Source organism: Hydractinia symbiolongicarpus, chromosome 9, assembly GCF_029227915.1.
Source record: "Hydractinia symbiolongicarpus strain clone_291-10 chromosome 9, HSymV2.1, whole genome shotgun sequence".
In the NCBI taxonomy this organism is placed as follows: domain Eukaryota; kingdom Metazoa; phylum Cnidaria; class Hydrozoa; order Anthoathecata; family Hydractiniidae; genus Hydractinia; species Hydractinia symbiolongicarpus.
The window spans coordinates 20,450,390-20,473,571 of NC_079883.1; the positions used below are offsets into that span (position 1 = coordinate 20,450,390).

The 23,182-nt window shown below is 33.7% G+C and overlaps 1 protein-coding gene across 1 annotated transcript; it reads right to left on the bottom strand.

Moving 5' to 3' along the window:
- Nucleotides 1-118: 118 nt before the first annotated feature.
- Nucleotides 119-23,070, bottom strand: LOC130656206 (ribosome quality control complex subunit NEMF-like). Its single transcript, XM_057459035.1, has 31 exons — nt 22,942-23,070; nt 22,782-22,853; nt 20,015-20,117; nt 19,819-19,944; nt 16,235-16,383; nt 16,078-16,145; nt 15,909-16,004; nt 15,762-15,829; nt 15,245-15,321; nt 15,095-15,170; nt 14,870-15,010; nt 14,391-14,438; nt 13,810-13,970; nt 13,415-13,487; nt 13,280-13,335; nt 12,864-12,927; nt 12,701-12,789; nt 12,518-12,621; nt 12,121-12,296; nt 11,839-12,030; nt 11,471-11,766; nt 10,825-10,957; nt 10,148-10,182; nt 9,871-9,955; nt 9,633-9,719; nt 9,471-9,548; nt 9,156-9,353; nt 8,901-9,007; nt 8,749-8,792; nt 8,600-8,679; nt 119-1,807 (listed from the first exon to the last, which is right to left on the bottom strand). Exons 1-31 carry the CDS (start codon nt 22,998-23,000, stop codon nt 1,730-1,732), a joined length of 3,219 nt encoding a protein of 1,072 aa, XP_057315018.1. The 5' UTR covers nt 23,001-23,070; the 3' UTR covers nt 119-1,729.
- Nucleotides 23,071-23,182: the final 112 nt, after the last annotated feature.

Below are 23,182 nucleotides of genomic sequence, written 5' to 3' on the forward strand. Positions count from 1 at the left end.
AGAGTCTGATTCACTGTCAGGTTTTGTAGACTTTTGACTGGCCAAAACTTCAAAACTAAGAAAGCCCACAGCTTTTTCACGGGAACTCAGTTTTAAAAAGGGAAGTAAACAACAAGTGTTTACTTATCTTCAGTATATACCTGTTACAAACTCATCTTTAGTACCCGTTACAAAAGTTGAAAAAACAACAACCGCTTTGTCATATATAAAACCGCTTTGTATATAAAAACATGGTGCAACGGCAGAGTCAGCGAAATTATCATCCGGGAGTTGACGTCACAAGCCCTCCCGCGAAGGAATTTATTTACAATTGGAACACAAGATGGCGACTGGCACGAAGCTTCTTCTCCAGCTAATATTTTACAACTTCAACAACGAATATCTTGCGAACAAATCAAAATAAGTACAAAAGAAATTTTTTTTTCGTAATTAGTACAATATTTTGAGTTGATTTTCGAATACTTTTTTTAAAGTGGGAGTTTTAACTTCTTTTCCAAAGGAAAACATTTATTCTGTGTGTCACCTGTGATTGCAGCAGAAAAGCAGTTTGGCAGAAAAGCATCAACTGAATGATTACGCTTTCAGGTACATCTGTTTATTTTTAATTCCTTTGATCGTTACATAGATACAAAAATTGCTTTGTATTACATTGCTAGCAAGTGTCAACATAAAACTATTTAGTTTCACTTTTAACAAATTCAAAAGAGCTTTGTGTTGTCTTGGGTTTCTTTTTTATTTAAGTAACAAGAATTTTTATAACAACACAATAAATCGAATAGCTAACCAGCTGGTATGGATATTAGTTTGTTGATGTTCATCACAACTTTGTACATTATGTTTTGCGATTTCTAGCCAGATGGACATAAAAATACATGTAGTTAAATGTTCTTGAGAGGTTTTGTTTTGTTAACAGTTTTCAAGCATTTATAGTCATTGTCGCATAGCAGCTATTTTTAAGTTTGATTCATCATTTTTTTGCCAATTCATACCTTAACAAGTACCAAAATGATTTTACCGAAAATAAAAACATTGATTTGCTTCCTATGAGACTATAGGGCTAAATATTTTTTGACTTCTGCTAAATCAGTTTGTTTTTAATTACCTGTTACTGCTTAAAAATCCAAATTTTAAGTAGCTGCCTATGCCTGCACAAAATCTTGATATAATCTTGCCATTTTTTAATTTATTGTATTTGTCTGTTGTTGTTTATGTTGTTGTTACTATAATCTAATAATTCAGATAAAACCTATTTTCTGCTTATTAGTTTAACTTTTTATGTATATAGTATGAAACATTGTGTTCTTTCATCTAAGCGACTATTCCGTTGGTTTTACTGTTGTTTTTTTTGTTGTTGTTTTTTTGGGGGGGGTCATCCTTTTGCATTTTTAGGTACCGTAGCTTCATATTTTTAGCGCTGATGTAATAACCGCCTTCCCAAGTTTAAAATGTTGCCACTCTTTTTATAAAGTCCAATTTAAGATGATTTGAGGGCATTTCCATTTTTTATTTTTAACTTTATTAGCATTTCTATGCATTTTGAAAATGAAAACATGTGACATAGTTTCATAAAAGGAAAATTGAGGAAGTTGCGAAGAATAATAATTCGACAAAGTTTTTCACCAGAATATTAGTACGGGTAAGCTAGTCCTAAGCGCGCTACAATTATCGCTGACATAATTTTCTATTAAATATACTTTAAAAATATAAATTCCACGATACAAGTTTAAAGTTATTTTTTTCGCACTTTTTGTATATTCGGAGCTGAAACCTTCACTTTGCCTGGTATGTTCCTCGATATGTCCACATCCTAAAAAAAATCGTTTATTAGCTCAAAAATTGTTTTAATACGATAAAACAGACATCGAAATATATCACTTAAAAATTAATTAACACGTCAATCAAAAATTAAATTAACTTTTAATTAACTGTCACTGCTGACTTGAGCAGTGTGGGCCATGAAATACATATGCTATCTGGCAATTCAACAAAAAGCACTGCACCATCTCTTTGATAATATCCGTATTTTGTCTGTTTGTGCGCAATATGGCTACCGATATTACTTTAATCTTTCCGCAATTTTAAGGAATAAGGGGGTTGTTTAATCGAAAAACTTACGAATGATCAATAGAAGATAATAAATTAATTTATTTTTGAATTAATTTGGTTATTTTTATTTCTTAAACTTGGAAAATAAATAAAGAGATTAAAATAAATGCATTGTTATTTCAATACGCCATTTTTAACATGAACCCCCATGATCTCTATCTCCGATTCCGCTTAGGAGCCACAAAAATCAAATGCGACATCGTTATACCGACTTTGTTTTGACCGCTCGCGCTTAGTATACCAATCACGACGCCTGATTCTTTAAAAAACCAATTCAAGATCTTCGCGGTCGGACGAAGGCTTTTTTGAAGTGATCGTGTGAGGTTAGTAGACCTTTTTGTCTTCTGAAAGCTTCATATTTTTGTAATATTCGTTTTCTGTTTGTTTTCAATGTTAAGGTAAAAATATTATCACGTTTTTTAGGAACGTACAGATCTTAAACGCACCAGTTGTAGGATTTTTTGTCTAGGAACGAAGATTTTGAGGGAGCATTCTTAAGCCAGCTAGCTAGCTAGCCTTAGTTATTAAATCACACGTACGAAGTTTACCCTTTCAACGCGGCGGCGAAGTTCAGGACATTTTCATCACACTGGATTCGAATTATTTTTTTGTCCATTTCACTGGATACGTAAACAGAAAGCTGAAGTTGTTGTGCTTTGCTTTTTGTTATATAAAGTTAAGGAAGATCTTTATTTTTTATCGAAGCAGGGCCATTAGTTAAGATGGAAAAAGTAGCTGTTATTGCTGTGCTATATCTCTGAGTTATCGAACTTTTGCAAGCAAAAATGAAGTAAAGTGAAAAATATTTTTAAAATCAAAAATCAACAATTTATGTATGATTTGAAAGGACGCCATGTTTTTATGTTACAATATAGAGTTCCTTATAGCTAGTTAGAATTTTGAGAATTTATACAGGAAAATTTTTTATTTTTATTTTTAGCGAAACAAACGGAGAAGAAACAAACAAACCAATTATGTGTATATAGCTAGCTATGTAGTTAAGAATTGTACCTATGAATTTATTTTAAAGTCATTTTTAAAAAAAACAAGAAGCCCTGGGGGCTCTAAGAATTTCCGCGCGCTACCAAAATATTTGATGAAAACCTGCTAATTCGTTGTGTTATTGTGCCAAACATTCGAAGGGGTTTGGTGCATGAACCTCTGAACATAAAGCCCATCAGTGACATTATATCTTACAACAAACGCAAACAAAACGAAACGTGTCATAATAAACTTACATTTTAAAAGAAATTGCTAACAAAAAATACAGCCTATCATTCATGGTTGAAAGTCTTGCGATTGAAACGTTTATGGTCTTAAACGGCATTAGTTGACAAAAAATCAAAATTTTGATGTGACCATCATTTTCAGCATACTTTTTTTGTCAATTGTGCCAAAATTTGTCAAAAATAAAGTAGTTTATTTTTAGACCAATTTTTGCCTAAAATGACATTTAGGTAACAAGAAATCAAAATTTTGATGTCACCATCATGTTCAGCATAGTTTACTGTGCCAAATTTTGTTAAAAATAAAGTAGTTTTAATTTTTGGACCTATTTTGGCCTGAAATGACATTTAGGTAAGAAGAAATCAAAATATTGATGTCACCATCATGTTCAGCATACTTTATTTGTTAACTGTTCCAAATTTTGTTAAAAATAAAGTAGTTCTAATTTTTGGACCAATTTTGGCCTAAAATGACATTTAGGTGACAAAAATCAAAATTATTATGTCACCATTATGTTCAGCATACTTTTTTTGTTAACTGTGCCGAATTTTGTCGAAAACAAATACCAATTTTGGCCTGAAGCGTCAATACTAGACTTCCCAGTAGTTAAGGAGCTTGGGCACGAAGTTTACATCTGTGACGGACCAACGTGAAATCCCAGGGTCGATTTTTTCTCAAAAAATGCTCCGAAAGAAAAAAACGATGGTTTTAAAGAATTTCCTACGCCTTCGGGCGCGGAAATTCAAATATAAGCTGATGTTTTGATTTGATTCTTTCACATGCGCTTTTACAAAAGCACAACTCGGTTTTTCTTTCTGCATATTATCTATATTATAATGCCCGTATACGTCTGTCTGTCTGTCTGTCCGTCCGTCCGTCTGTCTGTCACGCAAAATGGTAGCTTAGCTGCGACGGGCGAACCCGTGGATTTTTCCACGGGCTAACGACTAGTTTTGAAATAAACCAGCCGTTTCGGCAAGAAGTTCTACAGCGAATTACTACTGATTCTACGGGGGAGTATTTGCTTTAGTTCTCCAATTGTGCAGAAAAGGTGATCACGTTATTAATAATTAATTATTTTCATCTGGCACAGCAAAGACGAAAGAAAAATATGGAAGTAGAAAAATCAGTTTGCAAACACCGATTTTTGAAAACTAGATGAAAATCAATAAAAACAACTATTTTTGATTTACTTTGTTTTTTAAAAAGAATTTTAGCCTGTTGAAACTCCTTGTAATCAAATACACATCTCCCTTCATAAAATTTCAGATCACAAAAAAAATAACACACGACCGTTGTAGCTTGGTGAAACTGGTAAAACCAACTGAACATAAAATAATAATTCAAAATGATTTATTTGTAAAAATAATAGGTTTTGTGTCTTTTGTACCGTTCAACAGCGTAGTTCTGTTATCAACACTCAAATTCTTCACTAATCTCTATAGTAAAAACGGCGACAAAAAAAGAAGCCCTTAAAGTTCTACCAGCTAAAGCCGTAGAACAATAAACTCTCACGCGCAAGATTGCATACAACAATATGTCTTTTTGAAAACAATCACTTGTCCGGAGTGATAAAAATGGTTAAAAAAAATTAAAAGCACGCAGAAGTTTGACGACCCTTATTCAGAATGTATGTCCGAGTTTGGCTTTATTCATCTAGTTTTCCTTCCTCCTTTGACACACCAAGTCAGCACTTTTTCAGGTCAAGATTAAAATGGCGCATTAAGCCGTGGTCTTTTTAAACAACAAAACTGTCGCGTTGTACATTAAGAAAAACGATAGCGGCTTAAACAAGTAGGCTACTGATATAAGAAAAACAAGTGTGTAGCCAAGTTTTTAATACGTTTAGCACGTAGTAGGTGATTAAAAACTTAATCTAACCGTGTTGATGAGAGCTAGCCTTATATATTTTAGCTTGGTATTTTGTTTACATGTAGCTTTTTTATAGTAAGATTTGCAAATCTAGAATTTTGTTTCTGTGTTTCTTAATTAAATCTGTCCCAAAGACTTGCATTATTTGTTTGGAATTGGATTCACAAAAATAAATCCCAAAAATATGTATATATTTTGGGACCCTATTTGCAAAAATTTATCAAACATTAACTTAAAATTGATGAATTTATTTAATTGAGAATTTAATATACCGTCAAAATAGTCGTCAAAACAGTCAAAAATTGTTTATCAGCGTCTCTGAAAATGGTTAAAACAGGAACTCAGGAACTATGATAATAGTGAAAATATTTTGTGTCACAATTTTTTTTCCGGACAAGCCTAAAAACATGTCATACCAAGTTTCAAGTCTTTATTTCAATTTTATTTTTTAGGAAAAAGCATGGTTTTGAAAGAGAAGTATTTCTTTAGTTTTATCCCTTTCTGTACATAGACTCGTACTTGTTAATGTATCCATATTAAGGAGATATTTTAAACAAGATATTTTAAACTTTAAACTATACAAAACAATAGTTTCGTAAAAATTCAAGTGTTTCAAAAACAAGTTTTCACAAAAATTAATTCCCCTAAAGCATCCCTTAATAGTTCCGCTCTTTTACAGAATGTTTCACAAAAATTAATTCCCCTAAAACATCCCTTGATCACAAATTTTAAGATTACTAAATATCCATGAATTAAGACTTCAACAATTATACTAATCATAAAGCTTTTGGTCTATATTATAAACTTTTACTTTATGACTCATAACTCCACTTATCTTGATAACAGAAAAGTATATACTTCGTTTCCATCCCAAATATATATCTAAAGCTGTCTACATATATCCAGAAATTATTCTTCCCTTCTCTTTACTCCATTGTTTTATTTCCATAGGATTTAGAACGCCACAAAAATAAAAACTTTTTCCATAAACTGGATTTGAAATCTAAACAATGAACTAAGTTCAGCAAACAATAGTTCTATTCAGGAAGTACTTGATAGCTAGTTAAACTATATTAAAGTATTATGTAACTTTTACATACGTTTATTGCAGTTACCAAGATAATTTTCCTTGTACTTTTTAATCGTGAGACAATACAATTGTCGGTAAGTTTTCTGTTGCTTGAACATAAATTTTCTAACCGCCGAAGTTCCGCCATTTTTTAATCACATAAATTAACGTATTGCATATGACGTTTTGCATAATCTGGCCATATATTGGCTAAAAATCACTCAACGATACCAGGGTATTTTTCGTCGTCTTCACTCATTTCAAAAAGACAGAAAACCTTTTTAGGACGGTGAGGCAACATTTTATGTTGGAACTGTGGCCATTAGCTAGCGACTTAGCTATACTAAAACGTGAAAGTAGCAAAATGCAGTGTGGGTACAACAAAATCCTTTCTTAATCAAAAATTTTCATTCAATGCAGTAGGTAGCTAGCTAACCCTTTTTTTTTACTGTCCTAAAAACTTATTTCACAAATAAAATTGCTAAGTGATTTTTTTAACTGGACGGGGGTAACGACGGGCTGTTTCCTGTGTTTTTATTTAAACCGAAGTTGCGATAGTTTTTTTTTAAAAAGGGTATCACGCCTATACACATGTGCAACACCGTTTACCTGTACTAAGAGCCCAGACTGTTGTTAACGAGACAGTAGCGAGACAGTTTTTTTGAAAAAGGTATTAAGCCTAAACGCATGTGCGACACGGTTTACCTGTGCTAAGCGGTCAGTACAGTGTTAACGACGGGCTGTTTCCTGTGTTTCTGTTTAACCGAAGTTGTGATAAGTTCTTTTCAGAAAAGGGTATTACACCTATATGGATGTGTGACATTGTTTACCTATACTAAGCGCTCACCCTGGAGAAACATTCATTTTTTAACACCAGGAACATTCTCCGAAAAATAGGCAGACTGTTTTTGCTATGACGGGGTAGCAACGAGTTTGAAACTGTGGTTTTTATTTTAGCTAAAGTTGTTGAAAGTTATTTTTTTGAAAAATATGTTACAACGGAACCTGTACTAAGCGCTCAGTCCAGTGTCACGATTTGTTAACGTTTACTAAAACTTATTCCGCAAAATAAAATAATATTGAACAATAATAGCCGTATTTTGTCTGTCTGTCCGCGAGAAAAGTGTCGTGCAACGGGCACACGAAATAGCGTGCAATTTAAGGACGGTCGACCCCGTGGATATTTCCACGGGTTAACGACTAGACTCTTTAATAATAGCCCTATTCTGTCTGTCTTTCAGCAAGAAAAACGTCGTGCTACGGGCACACGATATAGCGTACAATTTAAAACAGGCGACCCCGTGGATATAATAATAGCCGTATTCTGTCTGGCGGTTTAAAAGAGTTACCGATATTCTTTAATCTTTCCGCGATTTTTTTAAAAACCCAGTGGGTTGTTTAATCGAAAACCTCATTATTGATTAGAATAAATTCAATAAATTAATTTTCTTTTAATTAATTTAATTACTTTAAGTTGCCAACTTAAAAAAAAATTAAGTGATTAAAGTAAATGCGTTATTATTTCGATACGCAATTTTGAATATGAACCCCTGTGATCTCAATCGCCTATTCCGCTTACGAGCCACATAAAAAAAAAATGCGACATACCTTTGCCGACTTTGTTTTGACCGCTCGCGCATAGCAAATTAATCACGACGCCCGGTTTTTTGAAAAACCAGTTAGGATTTTTGCGGCCTGGACATGACGGAGGAACATAATCACGAAGGCCATTTCGATTTTGAAAGTGATCGTGGTTAGTGTTAGGTTTGTAGGTCGGTCTGTTTGACCTTTTTGTCCTCTAAAAGCTTTTTATTTTTGTAATCTTTGTTTTCTGCTTGTTTTTACAGGTTAAGATAAATATATTGTCACGTTTTTTAGCCACGTACAAATCTTAAATACACCGATTTCAAGATTTTGGCTACGAACGAAGATTCTGAGGGAGCATTCTAAAGCCAGCTAGCTAGCCTTACTAATAGCATTATTTTAATGTTTTTATTTAGTTTGGTATATGAGCTTTAATCCTAGCCAACATTATTAATTCTTATGTTTGGTTTGTGACCATCTAGCTAGCTTTGTGAAAGTAGCTAAATGCAGTTTAGCTACAACAAAATTCTTTATCCATAATTCTTATGCTAAATGCAGTTAGCTACACCTTTTGGAACGTACACATTCTGGAAAATAGAATTGCTGAGCGACTGTTTTAGCTAGACGGGGACAACAGGTTGAGAACAAATTAAGAAGTTTCCAAGCATAAAATATGATTACTCGAGCTTTATGGAGCTAGGCCCGCTTAGAAAATATAGTGATTAAAATATTTTAACTTACCTTAAGACATTTCAGTAGGTCTTTTTCCCAGTCCTTTGAATCTTTTGACATCATAAACATATTTAAAGCTGTTTTGGCCGCTAGAAAGCAGTAAAAGTATTTACAAAATAGTCCCGTGTGGATTCATGTGAAGTGTGTGTTTTACATACCTTTGCCCCTCTTTCCTGAACCTGGCGTTAACTTAGCTTTATATCTAAAAATAAAGACATAATTTAGAGGAGAAAATAGCATGACAATGGTTTGCATGATTTGGCACGTTAGAGTAATTATCACTCAGCGTTTATATAATTGGGCGTCTTACTTGTAGTTAGTCATGCACGTGTATGGCGCACATAGTGGAATAGCATACAGCAACACATCATCTTCGACTGGACAACCAGTCAACGAGTCCAAAATAGTGGTGTGTTCCTACCATATAGAAATTTAAATGTAGCGTCGAAAAAATTAGTAAAATGTGCACTCAGCAAACGTACCCGGAAAATTTTTTGAAGAATTGCCAACGTTAAATTGTGAATTGGGCTGCAAACAAAACAACGGGTAATTGACAAAAACAAACCTTATCAAATTCTTCCACTATGTCATCTTTTTCATCTTCGGCCTCATTTTTATTTTTTTCATTGAGAGGTTGATCATCAGGTTGATGTAAAATGTTTGGCGCGTTAACAGTCGGAGCGGCTATCTTTAGCTGTTGTTTAATTGGTTGCTTTTTATTCACTTGCTTCTGTTTTTCTTTCTTTTTTCCTGGTTCGTGAGACTAAACGTAAAACATTGGCTCAACCACAACAACAACGACACGACAATATTAACAACCATACAACAACCATTAAACATAATTTTACGGGACAACACAAAAAACAAAGTGTAAACCAACCCTTAATATTTGTTGCATCAATTCTTTATCTTCGTCATCTTGGTATTTATATTTCTCTTTCATCTTTTTCTGTTTACTCTGTAGAAAGAAAAACAGCACATCAAAAGTGAAGGTAAACAAATCATCACCCACATGTCTCTTACGACACATATTAGAGCTCACTTTTTGACCACGTTTTCGCTGTTCAGGTTGGAGTTGTTGTTGTTGTTGTTTCTTCTTTGTGTTGTTACTATCTCCAGAGTTGTTAACCTAGTAAAATTCCCAAAAATAAATTAACACTTTCTTGTCAAGTAGCGTTACTAAAGGGGCGGCAATTTTGCCACAAACAGATTTTTATAAAAAGATGCATTTCGATTCAAGTAATGTTAAAAGCACCCCAAGAAGAAAAGGACACGTGAACCTTTTCTGTAGGGTCTTGCATATTTTCACTTTCATCTTCTTTCACATTTTCCATGACAACTTTCTTGTTTTTCTTCTTCAAATCTCTACATATATAAAAATTGTACGAAATGAACAACACTGAAGTGGAAGGGACACATATGGAAAGTTAATTTGTTAGTAGCACCACTACAGTACGACCACTGCAGACCACCACTGTATTACGTTATTTCTACCCTCAAATATAAACAAAAGAAAATATTTTCTTGGGTTGTAACGTTATTTGTTGTAAGTCGCACCTTTTTTGTTTCGCAGATAGTCTAACTTTCCCAGTCTAAAAAAGCGATAACGATAAATTAAATTTTGACCTATAAAATTTAACGATGCAACAGAACTTTTCTTAATTAGTTCCAGACAGCATTGTACTTATTATTTTTATTGAAATTATTTACCCAGGATAGCCTCTTCAGTTCCTATTGGTACTTACTGCTATCAACGGGGGTCCTGCGAAGGGGGTCCTAGCGCATTTAAAGCTCCTATTTGAGCTACGAAAGTCGTGCAAGCACAGCAATTGCTCAACCAGACAACTGCCTAAAATATCAATCCCATTCTCATGCTGAACACTAAGCAGAAAGGATAGATTCACACTTTTTATAGTCTCTGGCATGACTCGGCCGAGGTTTGAACCCAAGACCTCCCTCACTGGAAGCGAACGCTCTACCACAAGGCTATCAGTCGGTTTTTTTTCGTTGTCGAGATTATTTTACTTTAGCTATGCGTGCGCATTCTTACAGGTAGAAAATATAAACAACAGGCCACTGAAAAATTTGTAATCTTTAAACAATATATAAATCATTAATAGCCGTTTCACCCTACATGCTCATGCTATTTTTACCTTCCTGAATGGGCTTGGGTGGAAGTAAAGTATTTACAAGACAAGGATAAAACAAAAGCACCGCTAAAATGTAATAGATACCTGGGGATCTTGCCTCGTCACCCTAAGCTTCTCTCCATCGCCAAAATAGATGAATTCCTCATCTTTAATTTCATTTCCACCGTCAAGGCTTGATACGTTGGATGTGTTGGAGATACCACGATGAAGTTGATACCTAAATATTTGTTGCCAACAATTGTTTACTTTAACCGAAATAACGATGGATTTACACTGCTAAACTTATCGTTAAGCCACGACGTGGTTTCCTTTATATGCTAACCGCCTGACGCTGCAAACACTCTGGACAACAAACGTTACATTGCTACAAAAGTTAAAAAAGTTCAAGCACAGCAGCACACGAAGCTGCGTGATCTCATTAACCTGAATCTCAGTAAAAATATTACTGCATGAGAAACTCGTTTCAATGAAAGTTTTAACAAATCCAATCATGATGCAAGATAAAAACAACGAAACAGATGCAGATTAAAAACGCAATAATCTTCAGCTCGCACCACTGTACGTTGCAGGCCTTTTTTTAAAATTCTAAGTCTGCGTTAGCAGGCTTAGAATTTAAAATATATGGACAAAATGGGGTTTCCTCCTCCCTGTAGATAACCTAATATACACTGGTAACCGAGATCCCCGAGGCATACTGTCGAAGAGAAAAAAATCAAGAATAAATACTTACTGATCTCCAGATACGTGTTGTAATTGTATATTAGTATCAGGAAACAGCTTTTCATAATTTTCTTCCTCGTCGTCTTTTTCTGTGTCACCTCTTTCTTTCATCTCTTCTTCTTCAGTCTTTAGTTCGAAATCCTCAACTCTCACACCACCACTCGCTGCTTCTTGGGCATCATTTAGCAAAACACCATTCTCGGTTACAGGTGATAACACAGGCCTGTTTAATAAATTCACCACCTCACTTTGTTCCTCCTCATCGTCATCTTCCAAAGAAATCTCATTTTCTTCATTCTCGTCAAGCTGTAAAATAAACGAAAATGTAATGTTACCATAGAAACACACGACAATATTCTCCAACATTCGCTTTCTTACCTCGACTTTCGTGTCGTCATCAACTTGGCGAACTTTTCTGTCGTTCTTATGCGTATCTATAGACGACTCATCCAGTTTGAAGAGAACAGAAAATCCCATGATAAGATACGATGGAGGGAGGTAGTTCTTTTTCCCACGTATCATAAAACTACCGGTGGTAAGATATTCTCCCGATGGAGCAGTTTTGGAGACCTTAGGTAGATGAACAAAAATGTTTACGTACTACCAAAAAATAAATACGACATCAGAACATAGACATAAAAACAACATAACATCTTTAACCTGATTATGATAAACCCACCATGCACTTGTCACCACTCTAGCATCCCATGCTGCACTGTACGAAATTGCCATAGTACCAGCCTCATTTAATGTCTTAGGCGGGACCTCTCCACCACCTGGGTTTTTTAAAATCACACTGCTCGCACCATGCAAATCAGCATGAACATATAGATCACCTGAAAGAAAAACACGTGTTTGATTATAAAATTTTTATTAATGCAAGATAAAACAAAACGACATTAAGTACTTGGCAAACATATTCCCAGCACTTAAATTTCATATTTTTTTAGTTATATCGAATTCAACACAGAAATGCTGATTGATGTTGATTATAAAGGAGGCGTTTGAAATCCGCAGGAGTACAGTTTATGTTTTTCTTCTCGAATCAACAACTAGCCTGGTTTGAGGTATCTCTTCACAATCAACTCATTCTGCTGTTGGTCTCTTCCTCCAATAACTAAATAATTTTCAGAACTTATAAACCAGTAAAACTTTTCAAACCTAAAAAGAAAAAAATAGATTTAGCTTGTTTGTTGAACAGTAACATAACTTTGCTTTCAAAACAAGAAATTCCTCTCACCAATATGTCTTTCTTGTTTTACTAATGAGTTTTGATGTTTGTACTTCTTTCAACGTTTCTTTCGTCTTTTGTTCCGCAGATTTGAGGGCCTGCAAAAAACGGCGTAGTGTATGTTTTAATGGGTTTACAACATAAAGAAAAACAGTACATTTTAATTCCAAACCTTTTTAGAAGCCTGTAAAGTTTTCTGTTCCTTAGAAGCGGCATGTCTTCTTTTGTTGTGCAAACTAAAAAATTTTTATCATGCGACAAATATCTATTATGTATTTGGTGAAGCTATTAGGGGTAACTCACAAATCAAAGAGTGTAAAGTGAATATCAATCCTACGTTAGGAAGTCAAGGAGAGGGGTTAAATTCTTTCACCTTTAAATATTTTATATTGTGAAACATCAATTTGTTGGAAGTACAAAGTAATTTCAACTTATTGTCGACTACCGACTTGGCAGGAGCATGACCGATTGGTTGAGATTTGACGGATTTGCGATAATGAAATATTACATCTTTTTACGTTTAGGGAAGGGAGAGAGGGGGTACAATTTTCATGTTTTAGTCCTGCCTTGTAACTCTACGTTTCTCACCTTCGTGCATTCGCAAATGCAGTTAAACTTAAGTCAATCAAAACATCCACAGGTCTCTATGATAACAAAAACCAATAAAAGGATTAGTAATAATAAAATTTAAATTCATGAGATGACTGTTTACTGTTTATTTACATTTGTGTTTGTTCGTTTATTTTCCTTGTCATCTTGCTCTTCGTTTTCGGATGTTACGTCCATGAAGGGTTCACTGAAAAATACAAAAACAAGCAATATTATCACGTCAAACATATTAACACCACAACTTATACGAGGCAATGTTTCATAACTAGACAAAAACGTTTCTGGAAACATTTATATTTTAAGGTTTTTCGAGACCATGATGGATATATTCAAGATTTTTAAGGTCCAGCCAGACACTCAGACAGCACTTATGTAAAAAACCTGTACGAATACCGAAACAATGACAGTGTTACAAGTTTTTTCAAAATGTTTTGTTTTTCATTACAGTAAAATGTAGCTCTGTGAAGTTAATCTTACACTCATACGTTTTAGTAAATATTTTTTCATACGTTAAAGACAAAACAAGTTGATTTGTGTCTAACTTCAACTTTTTGATCACATTTGCTACTGGATCAGATTGAGATTTCGCTTCTTGCACGATCTCTTCAATTTCTTCCCAACCGATTTGATTAGCGAGAGCACTATTTATAGTAGCAATAGCTCTTTCTACCTGTATGATAAAAAGGATAAAAAAGCCCCACAAGTTTATACGTCTCGTTACTGCTTAACGTGCAGCATCACAACATTGTTTAGTATAATGATAAAAGAGGTCTTGTTTATCCAATATATCTTTTTCAGAAATTAAACATTTATTGTCTCCTAAGTTCAGATGTATTTGTAGGTAGTTATATACCAAAACGGAGCAGAACGAAATAAAAACACAAGTGATATTTGAAATATGGTAAATTCTCTTAAATCTTATCTCGACAGAAAATCAAAAATCATAGAAAAATGTCTTGTTCAAAGCAAATCAATGACTTTTTAGTGCATAAAGCAAAAGGTCCATAACCGGTGTTAAACGATATTTTCTCTATTATGACTGCTTTTGGCAACATGTTTAAAGTGTATAAAAGTTAAACAGATAAATTACCAAAGGTAAATTAATCTCGATCAATTCAGCTTTCTTCATATCAGCATCCTACAAAGAGGTGGTGCATTAGTATGCAAAAGTAAACTCAACGTTCTACAATATTACAAAAAATTTCCTGACTTTTCTTTAATATTTAAACAAAATTTAAAAACTTTTTCCTGACTCTCTTCTTACCACAGGTTACAAAAAGAACAATATAAAAAAACATAAGTTGTAGTGCAGTTCATCCACACTGGATGAACTGCACCACAGTTTTCACACAACTGATGAAAACTATTCAACAAACCAAAAGATACATCACATAAAAAAATTATAAAAGCCTTTGAAATAAAAAAGATTCAAGATTCCCTGGCCTTTCCTCAACTTTTATCATTTTTTCTTGACATTTACCTTATTCAGGTAACATTAATTGGTTTCTTGAAGTGGTCCAACAGACCGCAAAACTGACTGTAGCAATAAATGTTGAATAATATATCCACCTGACTATCCTGTAAAGATTTGATTCGATTTTCATGATCCAGTTTAACATTTTCCAATCGCTTTATAGCAGCCTTCTCAATTTGCAAAGCTTTTATTTCAAATTTTTGACCTTCTAGTTTCGAAAAGAATTCGTCAACACACTGCACAAAAAAAATCAATTAAATTAGTCAAAACGTTTGTGACAGCAAAAAGAATGTCTACACAAGACGCAGAAGTAAACTAACTTTATTAAAGGATTCCAATTCTTTATGTGGTAAATGTTGATGTTGTGTAAATAAAAATGGATGAAATTCAACATATCTGAAAATAGGTTATAATAGCAAACAATAATATATCATTTAAAACTATATAGGATATTTTTTAAACTTACTTACGTCAAAAGATCATCCCCTGATTCGTCAGTAATGTTATTAGATTTTAGTCGGACTTCTTTCTTTTGGATGATATATCCCTGGAAAAATTTTTTTTTGTATGCAACCAATAAATTTCTCACATCTTCCAGAACAGAATGTGGATTTTAAAGGTTAAAAATATTAACAAACATCAGGGTTGTCTCTTTTTTTATAAAGTCAAATTTTAGGAGATTTGAGGGCTTTTGATGAGAATTTTTACCTTTTTTGCGATGATAGTCTTTTCATAAAAAAGGAGGGACTTGAGGACATTTCCATAATTTTTCCAAAGAGTATCTGCGGAGATTGTAAAAAGTGATGGTATAAGTTAAGAACGAATTATACCCGTCTGTAGTTGTATAGTATTTCTATGCATTTTGAAAATAAAAATATGTGATGTTTTGTAGGAGATTTCAGAAGACTTTTTAAAATTGAAGAGAATTTAGGAAGCGTGGCAACCCTGAACATGCAGATATTTTACATGAATCATCTTGGAGCTTACGCTGGCAACTTGTTTGTCATACAAAATATTTTCAGCATTTTCCAGCGCCGTCATTAATTTATTCATGTCTAAGAAAAAAAGAAACAGAAGGAAATAAGATACACTGTTATGTCATGCAGCACATTAATAACCATCATCATGTCATACCATCATCATTGTCAATATTAAACTTCTGTCCTAATTTAATGCTCGGTTGCAATCCTGTTTCTAGCAGACAGTGCTCCAACACCGCAGGCCCATAAACTAAGAAAAAGACATTAAGTTTGTTCTTAATTTGTTTTAAAAGAAATTTTTAGAAACTTTAGCTCCTTCTTACCAAACAGTGGATTAAGCACTCTTTTCAAATTTTCTCCAGGCTTAGATTGATGTAAAATTTCTTTTAATCTAAAAAGGGTAACATAATTTATAAACAGGAAATTTAAAGATATATATAGCACACCTAAATTTTTCCTTTTAACAAAGAAGATAATAACCTCTCCTTTGATAATAAAGCTTCATGTTTTCTTGCCAAATCAATAGGGTACGCCTCTCGAACAGCAAATTTGACATCTTTATCCACATCTGTTCGATTTCGCAACAACTGCAAAATCCTGTACTCGTAATCAGTTAATATAATATTTCCCTAAACATTAAAAAAATAAAAAATGCTTGAAATTAAATGATTCTTATAAGAGTAAAGAGCAAAAATTTCATAAGCTGATTGCCAAACACCTATGCTATAAGCAGGTAGTTTGGGATAAGATTTATGTGAAGCTTGTCTCAGTTATTAAAAAATTCAAATATGTTGTTACACTTTCACCAACTTTACGTTTCAAATATTGAAGTGTGAAAGTCAAAATCAAACTGCGAGATCTGTTCTGCCATACTAAGATGTAAATATCTCACACTTCCAATATGCTACCACACCCTTATGGGCGGCAATTACTGTGGAAGGTTTATCATATCCTGAACATGATAATTTAGTAGGTGACATTTCGGGAGATTATTTTCCCATCATCAAGCAAAGTAAAATGATGTTGAATATCTATTTATATAATGACAGCTGTGGTCCACAAATTCTTTTTTTCTCACATCTGTATTTCTCACTGTGCACATATGTTTTTGACCTCCCTGCTTGAATTTCTTTTTTTTTCCGCCTATACATACTGCATCACACTCTTTACATAGGGTTTTGTTCTTTCAGGTTAATTTTGTCTTTTGGTTTAGACAAAGTGATTCGCAGTGTATCTTTGGAGTTAAAAATGCATTTGATATTTTGTTGCTGTAAAACCCAACGAAGGATCTCGCTGGTACCTGGTTTAAAGGGTAGAAATAATAATGCAATAAATTCTTCTGAAGTTTCACTATAGACTTGGTTGGATGTTCTCTTTATTTTATTTTCTACTTGCATGATGACTTTATGAATGTATCCATTGGCGATTAATGCATTATTCACATGTTCAATCTCTTGTTTCCTCTCCTTTTTGTTGCTAACAAGCTGTTGGCACGATTCAGTAAGGGAGAGATGACACTTTCTTTGCAAGATTTCTGATGGTTTGATTCTATGTTAAGGTACTGGTCAGTGTGTGCTGGTTTATGATACACTAAAACTGAAATGGTACCATTCTACAGTTTGATCAATGTGTCAAGGAAAGCGTTGTTTCCATCTTGTTCAAGTTCAATTAGTGAACTTGATTTGTCAGTGGAGATGTCTTCTTGCAACTCTTTTAGATGGGATCATCAAATTATGCAAATACATCATCAACAAATCTTTTTCAAACCTTTGGATGTCTGTCTGCATCACCAACTCTGCTGTCTCATGTATATTACGGCAACTACCAATGATGCAGGAATTCACATGGCAACTCTGTCTGTTTGAGTGTAAAAGTTGTTACTAAACAGATACCATATGTTTTGTTAAATATGTAGATTAATCAAGTAATATAACGAAATATATGCTTTACAACTCTATTTATACCTTGTTAACAACAATAAGAATCAAAGTTCAAAGTATAAATTTTGCTTACTAGTTGGTATTGTTAATAATAATGTTTATTATTTTCTTCATATTCAACTCATTCTTGAAATTTCTTAAGCATGCAGTCTGACCCAACATTTTTTTCAATACAAGTCCAACCAAACGCAGGAAATACGGTTGTGGAATCTTTGTCTTTTCATCAAATTCATGTCCTTAATGATGTTCAAGGTGTCCTTTATGTGAACATTTGTTTATGAATTTTGGGTAGTTCATTAAACTGAGGTGGTCGTCCATCACAAGGTTCCAGTCAATGATACGTCTTTTTGTTGATGAATTTTTCTCTTTAACTCCATAAGATGTTCCTTGTTTGAACTTCTTGAGAAGTTTGTAGGGACACTAGTTAATGTAGTCAGGTGTATTCATGATCCCTTCCCTGTCAGTCAACAGGATGATGTCTTTGTCATTCTTTAGATTCTTCATGACAATCTCTCACTGTGTCTTCCTGTTCTTAAACATTGTAACTGTAATTAAAAGCTTGTTCCTGATTTGGTAATTTTTATAAAATTCTACCTTCTGTAACCATAAAAACAGGTGCTTACGATAATTTTACTTTGCCTGATGATGGGAGAAGGATGTCCTGAAACGTTACCTACTAAACTATCTTCTTTAAGAAATGAAGAACCTTAACCAATAATATGAAAATAGACAAACTGAAATAATATCTTAATAACGTAATAACTGCTTTAAATAAATTTTCATAGGAAATAGAGTTGATATTAGGAGTCCTTAGGGTGTTCAATTTCCTGCCTGATTGAGGGCTTTAGCTAACATTTTTTTTTGAAAAGTTGAAATACACAATGTACCTACTAGAAAACAACTATTATTTACTATTATTAAAAGCCTCCATACTCATCAATCAATAAATCCCAAAATACAGGAATACAGGGAATGAAGCTGTCAGAACTATTATACAAAATGTGAATAAATTCGCATATTAGAGGCAGTGATGTTGCACTCCGAAAAAATAGATAGTCATTTTTGTTTTTAACTCTTGTAATTCAATGTTTAGACTATGAATTTAGTACTAACTAGGAACTACAGTCAAACCAGTGTTAACACCCACCTCTTTATAACCACCACTTGGTTATAACGACAATTTTAAAGCCCCCTCCCCCCATTTTAGTAGTATTTGAACCTGCCTATAGTGGCCACCTTTCTTGCGCAATCAATGGCAACAAAATTTGGCTCCCTAGTTGCATTACAACCTGTATATAACGACCACTAATATAAGATTGCTCACTGCTAAAGTACGTCATTTTTGTTTTCCACTCCATATATTCTGCACAATGTTTAATAAAGCCAACTCAGGGGGCTATTTTTTTAGTGCACAAGATTCGGTTCTGGATGCTCCAAATGCTCCAATTACCATATATTTAGTAATTTGGGGAAGTCAGAATTGGATCTGAATGAACTCCTCAAGAAGCAGTTTACTTTGAGCATTTAGTGCACTCAGAACTAATAATTTGACTTACTACGGTCAAAGCCTTCTTGCTTTGAAAATCCATTTTTTTGTCACATTTTTTGATTGTTGATGAAACCCTTGCAGTTAGGGACCATCACATATAAATAACAGTGGACCATGGTCATTCATTGGAATAAATGTTTCTTAACAAAGACAAAAAGCTAAAATAATAACAGAGGTCCTTAGTGCAATATTTCCTTAATATAGGGCCTCTTACATGTACCATATGGATTTGAAAGCTAAGCAGGTGTTCACCAACTTACCAATAAACGCTTGTTAAATAATTATTTAAAGGGGAATAGAGGTCAATGTTTTGTTGTTGTTGTTTTCGATTGAAATTAAATGATGAGATAATAACAGAAACAGGTTTTTTATCATCTATTTTTATTCTAATGCTGAATAAGAGCAATTGGGTGGTTTTGGCTCTTTTTAGATGGTTTGTTGTGTTTCTGGCAACACGTAATGCATTATTCCCCCAAATTATCTGTTCAGAAAGCAGATATAGAGTGAAGCCTACAGACTTAATAAGAAATAAACAATAATTTGTTTATTTAGCATCAGATAAAATACAAATTTACCCGATCGTACAACTCCACGATTAAATGATAAGCTGCTTCCTCATACCCAAATGTAAAATCAACAATGCGATCGATTCCAACTTGAGACACAGACGCCAAACGACGGCCTTTCAAGTGTTTCCTACACTAAAAGTAGAAAACAAAAAATTTATCAACTGCACTAACAACAACAAAAATAAATAGAAACAAACAGCACCTTCATCGAAAAACCAGATGGCATCATGTTCTTTGGCCAATCATACTCAGTTAAATGCACTCGATTTCCTGACTCAATAAGTAGCATAACTTTCGTGTCTCCACTAAAAAATATTTATATTATAAAAAGCATGGCAACCTCATAGTTTTAAAAAGAAAATTATGTTTATATTTTAAAGGTACTGTCCGGTAAAATATTAAAACTTGATATTAGCTACATCTCGGCACAAAAGTAAAGAAAAAAGTATTTAAATACAACCAAAATTGTCTTTCATAAGTTTAAACTGAATTTGTTTACTTGACCATGCCATTCTAAATCGCCATCTTTACTGAACTTCGAACGCGGAAAAGGACTGGGTAAAAACATTAATATGCGCAATTTATGTAATGACGTATTCTTTGGGTTACCCCGTGTAGAGACTGGCGCATGCAGAAAGAGAAATAAAGAAAAAAAAGTTAATGATATTCCACACAGAATTTTTTTACGTTTATCAATCATGTTCACAAGCAGAAATTAAAACATAATTGGATTTCAGTTTGAGCTAGTACGGCCCAATAACAAACAACAAATTCCCTTTTATAATGACGATGGCCCAGACGCACCAGAATTACCCGCTGCTTCTCACACAGATATCTATCAGTGAGTGGTGCTTATGTGAAAAGTGCGAGAGGATGGCTTCAGCTGTTGGGTGTTTGTGCTGTAACGAGGTGGACATTATAAAATACTTGCAACTACGGTACCTATATAATTTGACCTCACATTTTTCTACTGGTTGTATTATAAATGAGCGCCTGGGTACAAGGTTTCTATTGTGTTTTAGATAAGAAATGTATAACAGAGCATACTAAACAGAGCACAAAGATTTCAATGCGGTTGTGATTTTAAAGAACACTTTGTGGACAGCGTTAGTCGCTCTCCACGATCGGGAAAGCCGTGGACTTAAAAAATCCCTATCACTCTTGAAATTTCTGTTGTCATAGTATTTCCAATCTTATTATTTGAGGATGATATTTTTAGATCTTATCGATGTGCAGCATACCGCCAATTCTGTTGGTTTGTTCATAACTACTTGGGAAAAGGCGTTCGTCGAGATGGTATAACCATACCATCTTGTTTCCTGTCTAAGATATTCAAGTACAAATGGGATGTATACTGGCTTCAAAGAAGGGGAAGAAATATCTGAAAATAATTTTTCTCGGACAAATGAAGTTGACGATGAGAATATTTGATTGTAAATTAAAAACAACAGTCTTTTTCAGGAGGTGTTCAATCGCACGCGCACGTCGTGACACACGCGTAAATTTCAGGCATGCGGTTAATTGCACGCTTGAAAATTAATGAGTTTTAAAAATCAACCTATAAAATCCAATTTTACAGCGTGCGATGGCAGCCTTCGAAATAATTTTCTCGTCAGACTTTCATCGGACAAAACGTTGATAGATTTCCCTCTTCGCCGAACACTTTTAGATCTCAGAATTATCGAATAGTCCTGGTCATTTTCATCCACGAGCAAGCCTATTCATAGCCAACCTGACCATCCTAGCTAATTCACCAGCTAAAAGAAGTAAGTAGACATGAATGTCTTTTGCCTGGCCCCTTCGTCGTTGGTAACCAGGTCTTACACAAGAAATCCAGTCATGCGGTTCTTAACTTATGCGGAGGTGAACGCCGACGGAGCACGGATGAATCAAGTTTGCAAAACTGCACTTACGGGCTGAACAGACATTTTATCATGGATTTAAGTGTAGATAATTTCTTCATTTGACAAAACAATTGGAAACCATAGCAGGTACAAATTTATTGGAGTTTTTTTTCATGCCCCAAGTGTTATTTAAACAATTTTATTCTTTCTGGGGGCGTTTAATGGGCGTTTATTCGAAGCATTACGGTATAAAAAGTATAAATATAAATAACCTCGAACCAAGTATTTTTTGTTTGTTTGCTAATTGAGGTAGCTTTGGTAATAGAATAGGGGTATTGGGAACGATGTTTATAATTGTGGAGGAAGTATAAAGGTACATAAAACACAATTTATTTAATGCGTTTGTATTTTCTATAATTCCTTCTTTTGCTGGTCGGCTTTCTGGAGTACAATATATGTACGATATGTCAACAACAGTTGTCATATCGTTTGGTATATTACAAAAAATGATTCAGATTCCTCAAGGAGTTTAACTTGTAATGTCACGTCAGATTTTTTCATTTCATCATCGCACGTTGCTGTCTGCGTTTGAGCATTGGCCACTCTAACGGATGTCTGCATATATATACTTTTACGTACACAATCTTACCCGTGTCTGGTCTCAGTATCGGCACAAAAAATAAAGCAGCTTTAACATAATCTACTTTAATTTGTGTAGAGTAAGACATTCTGTTTGTGTGGACAGGGACATTAAGTTCTATCTCTGAAAGTGAGTTGCATGCTTTGAAATTAAATATTCATAAATTGCAACATTTTTTTAAAAAGGGGGTAAAATATTAAAAAAAGATTAAATTAATCTGGTAATATTGTTCAGAGTAAAACAATCATTTTCTATTTACAATGTTTTGACCCAACGTCACAACAAAATATTATTTTAGCCTCCTCCTTTGCTTTCGACAACGTGCGATATGAAAAATTTGTAAACATAAAAGAAATGTTATTCGAGTTGTAAAACTTTAGAAATATAAGCACTTATATTTTCGCAACAAATAAGAGAAGTACAATTAAGTTCAGGCTACTTTTTATTATTATATTTTTATTGGACAGTACCTTTAAAAAACTTACTGGGTCAATCGGAGTAAATATGTCTTGTTATCAATGTCATAAACATTAAACACACGTAGTCCCATGGCATTGCTAAAAAAAAGAAAACAAATTAATAGGATAAGATATACTTATTTTTGCATGTTGGCTTCAGCATCCTTTTAAAACCATTCATGCTTACCTGTTCTGTATTTCAGTTATTATTGACTTGAGATCAATCGTGGTAAATCTACTTTTCATTTTTTCCTATATTTTCTATAAAATGAAACACAAAATGCTTCATTAAATAAAAATCATTAGACACTACAAAAAATATTCATTTTGTATATATGCAATTTCACATTATTTTTAAGAATACATTTTATAAGTGGTTTAAAGTTTGTTTTTCAAAGAATGTTCTCAGTGTGACAACAATCTATTTA